This window comes from Acanthisitta chloris, unplaced genomic scaffold, assembly GCF_000695815.1.
Source record: "Acanthisitta chloris isolate BGI_N310 unplaced genomic scaffold, ASM69581v1 scaffold11606, whole genome shotgun sequence".
In the NCBI taxonomy this organism is placed as follows: Eukaryota; Metazoa; Chordata; class Aves; order Passeriformes; family Acanthisittidae; genus Acanthisitta; species Acanthisitta chloris.
Window position 1 is genome coordinate 21,580 of NW_008677630.1, and position 6,912 is coordinate 28,491.

At 36.2% G+C, this 6,912-nt stretch overlaps 1 protein-coding gene across 1 annotated transcript; it reads right to left on the reverse strand.

The window, feature by feature from the left end:
* Window positions 1-421: 421 nt before the first annotated feature.
* LOC103804005 (T-cell receptor-associated transmembrane adapter 1) lies at window positions 422-6,127 on the reverse strand. Its single transcript, XM_009076591.1, has 5 exons — window positions 6,025-6,127; window positions 4,557-4,593; window positions 2,906-2,967; window positions 1,573-1,631; window positions 422-685 (listed from the first exon to the last, which is right to left on the reverse strand). The coding sequence occupies exons 1-5, from the start codon at window positions 6,125-6,127 to the stop codon at window positions 422-424; spliced, it is 525 nt and encodes a 174-aa protein (XP_009074839.1).
* Window positions 6,128-6,912: the final 785 nt, after the last annotated feature.

A 6,912-nucleotide genomic window follows, 5' to 3' on the forward strand; every position in this document is an offset into this window, starting at 1 on the left:
ATGAAACGCTTATTTCTTTTCAAAAGTATTGTTAAAACCCATATAGAATAGCTGTACTCTGCCAGAACTCTGCAGACAACGAGTGGGTCTTTGGGGACTGCTTGAAAGCAGATGGTTGTTTAAAACACAGGATTAATTTTTACTGGAACCAATACCATCTGAATGCTAACATACCAGCCTCTACACCTCTTTCAAACAGTCTTCAGAAGGGTAGATCATCCTACATGGCAGTCTGGATCTATGCTTATTTCTTGCTTAGTCTGTAAATAAGCTTGGAAGACACTTTGGGAACACTTACCCATTTTATACCATTGTTTGGTATGTCAGTTTGCCAGGATATTATCTCTAATCTTTCACTGTTCCTCCAGAATGAAAAAGCAGATCTCACTTTATGATTACATATTTGGTTCATGAAGCCACTTCAGGCATTCTCTCCTTTTGTAGTATGAATCAAACCCATTAATCTGATGGGATCATCATGAATGGCTTCTACTGTTGCTGTGTTTTCTGCAGCCAGCTGCTCACTATTGAGGTAAATGCTAACGTTGGAAGCCATGGGGGTGGGGTTTGGTGATCTTTCTTCATCTTCCTCTAATGAAGGATCTTTCTTTCTCCTTGGCTTTCTGCATTTTCCCTTGGCACTGTGATCAAGCGAGGCATAGCACATCTGACTGGCAGACTCCACCTAAAAGGAAATGCACTTTAACATTCTGTAGTTATCCTTGCTTTCAAATTATATGTAAGGCTGAGTATGTCTACGTTGTAATCATAATAGTAGCTGAAGTTTGCCCAAACTGGCTGTAAAGCAACTCATTAAAAGTACTAATAATTAAGCTGTGGGAGCAGAGAAAACAGATCAACTTAACCCGATGGTAGATAGTGACAGTAAGGAAAAATTCATCAAGGTATCATTGGCAAGATTCTCTGTGGGAAGGAGGGTAGCTTATGTAATCAATCCCAGTTCTTTGGGATGCAAGACATTATTTGATCTCATTTTCTTCTCACATTTTTTTTTAGCTGGAATCCAGTTATTAGCAACATTATTTATGGGTTTTGTCTGCACAGAAAAGCAAAGATAGATGATTCTTGTCCATATATATGATTTCATCTCCAGTGCAAAATGTATGAGGTTTGTGTCTTCTCTCTGCTTTTCTGATTTTCAAACCAAGCAGTCAACATTGACATTGGAATTTTCATAAATTAGTTTGTGTTCATGAAGTTAATGAAAACAAATGTCTAGATTTAAAAATAGGTATTTTTACTTGTTGGAAATGCCCTGAGAGAGACGCTGGAAATTGGTCCTTATGAAATTCATGGAAAGCAACGACACTTACAGGTATCTCAACAAAACAGAACTCAATAGAAATCAATCTTTTACTTGTTAAGGCATATAGACTTTGTGCTGGTCAGGAGAGAGCCAGTCAAACTCATGAGTATCATGTGATGCAGCTTGTGTTGTCACTTGGTTGATATAAAAAAATAAAGGCATATATTGTCATGGGATAAACACAGAAACTCTGAGACAGACCACATTACCGTAATTCAGAAATCCAGAATCAAAATTAAGGATACCTGTAGTTGGTTAACTGGCCTTTGAGGCTGGGACTTCATCTGCTCGTAGCAACATTCTTCTGTAATTTATCAAAGTAGAAAAATGTTTCAGTTAATAAGACACATTAATGAGTCTTGAAAGATCAGACCAACAGATCTCTCTGTTTCTTCAGTTGAAGTTTGTTGAGTTCTTAAATCACACAAAGATTGCTCTCTCTACTTATGGAGAGGCAAATAGCTAAGAAATTCACACACACTGAAAATGAAAATAATTTTCTGTTCAAATTGCTGGGAAGTTTCTCATCATTCACTAAGTGGGTATCATTTTAGAGTGCTAGGAGGACTTTTGCAATTAAAAGGTAACCACATACTCATGTATTTTTCAGCATAGGCAGCTTTTTCTTTGGCTGAGAAAGAGGCTGTAAGTTGCAGCAGATGGTGATTAAATTCTCTTCCTGAATCTACTTCCAGTTTTCCATAAATTTGGTGCAAGTCATTTTCTCATTTCATATCTTATTTTAGCCATCAGTATAACAGATTACTTCCTTACAGTTTTCAGACTTTTACAGTGTGAATGCATTTCAGCGCTGACTTAGTTAAATTTATGCAAACCATGTGTGAAAAAGTTAGGGTTGTTTGGTGGGGTTTTGCCCTGCAGATCTAGTACTTTAGTTTTGCTTGACCCCAAATAAGGCTTGCAAAAAAGTTGTGTTCATGTTACTTAAATACTCCTTTAACACCATAAGGGCTTCAAGAGACAAATCTGCACATCCAGCTCTAGCTGCAGTTAGATGATGTTACTGCCTTTAATGTGGTATCTTTCTGACAAGGATTATTAACTTCAGTCCAGTAAAGCAAAGCAAAGCTCTCTGCCCACCATTCAGCCACTGGGCTTCAGCATATTTGTCAATCCTGATGATGATCTGTGGATAGCTACAGCAGAGAGCTGATATGTGTTTGTTTCTGCCACTTCTGTGAGAGCACTGAGCTTCGACCACGAGTCATACATCTTTTAAATTGCTTTAACACATGTGGATCAAGCTGTTATTTCAATTGGTGCAGCTTTACATGTAGACAAGCTCTTTGTTTTGAGATACTTGGCTGAACAGGATCATTTGGACTGTAAAAAAATCAAAGTCAGTAGGAGATCTGTTCTTACAAATAGTAGTACAGTATGATGGTTTGCATTTCTATCCCAAGCAGGTGTTAATACTTTTAATTATATTGATATTTGAAAAGATGTAGATTCTCGAGTTTGCTATTTGAGAAATGCAAAATGTGTAGGTCAGTCAGGTTTTAATCACACATTTATTATAGCTTCTGAATAGATACATGTTCTTAAAATGAAGCTTACCTAAAATATCTTGATTGAGATTGCCATAAACTGGGTAATCGTCTGTGTGATAGTCACCATAGCTAGAAGGAGAATGGAAAAATACTTTATTCATAGGATATGCTTTATTTAGGACCCCACTGTTCTACTCCAATAAACATTTTATGCATATGAAGCAATATGCATATTGTGTATATAAATACCAATATCAGATTGTATGTGATCTCATAAGATGACCAAAAAAACATTGGGGGGGTAGAAATGGCAATGTGTGTATTCTGTAGAGACTCTTGTTTTGGGGGGGCAGAAATGGCCATGTGTGTATTCTGTAGAGACTCTTGTTATTTAGCCACGGATTGAACTCTTCTTTCCTGTAACTTAGTGAAGTATAAAGCTAATCTTAAGGCTACTAAGCCACTGTTTGATGTATGTCTAGAAATATTAATGGTCACTGAAAGGAACTCAGTTTCATGTCCTCCGAGACCACTCTGCAATACAAATTAACAGAAATGGCCATGTGTGTATTCTGTAGAGACTCTTGTTATTTAGCCACGGATTGAACTCTTCTTTCCTGTAACTTAGTGAAGTATAAAGCTAATCTTAAGGCTACTAAGCCACTGTTTGATGTATGTCTAGAAATATTAATGGTCACTGAAAGGAACTCAGTTTCATGTCCTCCGAGACCACTCTGCAATACAAATTAAAGCACTACATATCCCTTTTTGGTATGATGTTCTTAAAAGTTCTGCTCTTGATTCAGCAACTAAAATACTTATGTCGACAGAGAAAACCAAAACAAAGTTCAGCTTTGGATTTTTAATGGTAAGCTGTGCTTCATTACCTGTTGTTTCTTGAAAATATTTCTAAGTGTGTTTGTAAAATGGAAATTTTTAGTGGGAAGCACAGTGGAACCTTCTGTCTATTGCACCTCTATATGGTGTCTTGTCAAAGGAATGAACTAATGCGATCTAACACTTTTTTGATAGTATTTTTCAGCTGAACAGTCAGTAATAGACAAACAGAGGCTTCCCAGCTTCAAATAAATTTGTAATTGAGGATTGGTTTTAGAGAACACACGAAGACTTTTGTATTTTTATTTCAAGGGCCTTTTATATTTGGATTGAGATGAGACTCTTGCCATCTCTGTTTTCCAAAGTTGGGGGTTAGTTTTTCTTTTACATGGAATAAGAGAAACAAACTTGAAATAAATCTGTGTAACAGATCATGAGGTTTCCAGCAGCTGTAAACAGACTTCGTTTTAGCACTTTTGGACATCATGATGGTTATGAAATCTAAATACATGTAAACTATTGCTCTACAAGTATTAACTATCAGACTATAATTTATCATTGTTTTCTGAGAGTATTGAGTTTAATTGATAGTAAATGGTGGTTTCTTCTCAATATCCTTCACTTCCTTCAACAGATAAAGTTATAGTATTATTATGCAATTATTTCACTGTTGATAAAATAACTGGACTATGTGTCCCCCACATTAAGTTCTTTTCCTGTTTTCTTTGGAAAACCTTTTTTCACTACCATCTTTTCCAACATTTCCAGACAGACTGCATGAGATACTGAATTTTCCTCTCTGCCATCCCTCCAAAGCCATCTGCCATTATTTATTACTTATTTCACCTTGCCAGAAAGAAGCTTTTTTTTGCGCAACTTACCTTGGATTGTTCTCTTCATAGTCGTTCTGCATTTTAGCTGGGAAAATTCGTAAAAAAAAAAAAAAAAAGAAGTTAAGGGGGAAAATGAGACATGCTATTTTAGAACACTTCAGATGATTGTCTCCACGGATATGCTTTTGATTTCATTTTAGAGAATACAATTGAGAGTTCTTGGCTTTCAGGGCCTTCAGTTGTCCTTCTACTTTTCTCAAATACTTTTGTCCAATACAAGTAGTGTTTGTGCTATGACCTTGTACTGTGGCTGCAATGTCTGCCTTAATTTACAATGCCCCAAAAATGTATTGTAACACCTGATTTGTTCCTTATTTCCTCCACCTTCTGCTTCGAACTCATCTTCCTCTCTGTGTGGGGAAGTGTGTCATGTATCTCTATTAAAAAGTGAAGGTTTATTTATTTTACTAGTTCTATTGCTTGTATCTCTGAGATATCGGGTGATCCTCACAGATGAAGAAATTGAAGCAGAGAGGCAATGGCTACAAAGAGATTTTTTGCTAGAGTTTGATTAATAACTCAAAATTGCCTGACTTTCTACCCTCTGCTCCAGGATTCCAGAATTTACCACAGATAGCTCCGATTCCATGCAGCATCAGTCAGTGTGACCTAAACCTTGGTCAAGGTTAGTTTTGTAAATGATTTTGATTTTTCCTCATAGAAATAGCTGCCCAGTAGCCCTAAAATACAAAATAAACCAAAAGGCCCCGAGCCACACACATCGCTACCCCCATGCCAAAATAATCCAGCACCTCTTTTAATATCCTGTAACAGTCTGATTCTCTTATGTTTGGTGAATTCAGTTTATAAGTATAGGCCTTCTGCTTATGTAGAATATAATGTATGTGTATTTAGCATGGTTGAAACCATCAGTGTTTGACTTCCCACCCACACATCATGGCACAGGTGCAGTTTTCCCTGTGTTGAGGGAATGGTGAGGATTGCACAGCTTACTAACTATAGAATTGTATGCCCTGGCATTATTAATTCTGTCAAAAAAGTCATAGTTAATTTCAACCAAAATGAGAGTCTGACTGTAGTCTCCTAACATAAACTAAACAAATTAGTTTCTTATTGTGAGTGACACATTGGTTTAAGAGCTACATTAGAATCCCATGATGAAAAGCAATTAGAATATTTTTCCAAAATACACTGATTAAGCACAAAATGTGTATGGAATCTGAAATTCAAATGAGCATTCAGGAATTTGGAGAGGAAAAAGTTTTCTCAAATGTAATTTTTAATCACTGCAGCTACTGAAGTAGAAATAATCACCAATTATAGGAAAAGTACACTTTTAAAAAAGGAAATTACAGGTATTAAAAATATACTTTAAAAATAACTTTAAGTTTCAAAACAATCAGTTCCTTGGTTTGAAATCTCTGAGTAGTGTGGGCTTTCCCCACAGACAAATTAAACATTGAAACTCCATTCCTTGCAAAGAGATATTACTTACCTTGCTTCTTTTTTATACAGTGTGAAATGTTCAGTGACAACGAAACAACCAGAGCCAAACTCAGAAAGGCCAAAACTCCCCAGACAGAAAAATGACAGTCCATTTCTGTAACTGAAAGAAAAGAATTTTAGAGTTTGTGTTGTCTAAGAGTTTTACTGTATTATTTGTGCTTGGTTGATTATTGCTTTCTGTAGTCGAATCTGCTACTTTGCTGTTTACTCTGTGGCAGCCATTGCTATACAAGCTAAATAATTAATATCAAAACCAAATGCTAAATGATAAGAAAGCAAGATCAACAGACTGTTAGCAGAACTACTGTTTTATAGGAATTTGCCAAAGGTCGGGCTATTGGTTTGCTTGTAAGATGCAGTAAAAATTAGAAATAATAAATAAAAGTCATTTTACTGAATAGCTTTGAAATTATTTCTGTAATTGTCTTTAACTTATTATTTGCAGTAAATTTTTGACTAAATTCTAGAGTTCATGAATGTAGGTCTGAATTCAGACAAAACGTCTCTGACTAATAGCTAAGACCATAAGGTTTTAACAATCCCTGTAAAAAATGTTAAAAGCTGGTTATGTTTTCTTGCATTGTTGTCTTGCTATTAAAACCATTTTCTTCCCTGAGAAAGCAGAGAAGGTGGTGATAAAGGATGACCAGCAGCTGGGAACCACAGAACTACTGCAGAGAAAAGCCCAAACAGCTTCTGGAATCACTTGGTAAAAGGTGAATTGAACAAAGTCTCCTTTCGCACTGAACTTGCCTCTCCTTGGAGTCCTGTTAGAAACACAGGAAAGGACATCCCTGCACCAAATCTGTTTTGTCACTTAATTAATTCTTCGATTAACCCAGCTCGTACAAATTTTCCATCACAAACCATACTGGAG

Bases quoted from the DNA above. Each gene is read 5' to 3' on its own strand.
- LOC103804005 (XM_009076591.1), bottom strand. From the start codon at position 6,127: ATGGACTGTCATTTTTCTGTCTGGGGAGTTTTGGCCTTTCTGAGTTTG. The intron at 1,632-2,905 runs GTAAGCTTCATT...GATAAATTACAG, and splicing joins TCTCAATCAAGATATTTTAG to AAGAATGTTGCTACGAGCAG. The intron at 686-1,572 runs GTATCCTTAATT...ATTTCCTTTTAG, and splicing joins GGCCAGTTAACCAACTACAG to GTGGAGTCTGCCAGTCAGAT.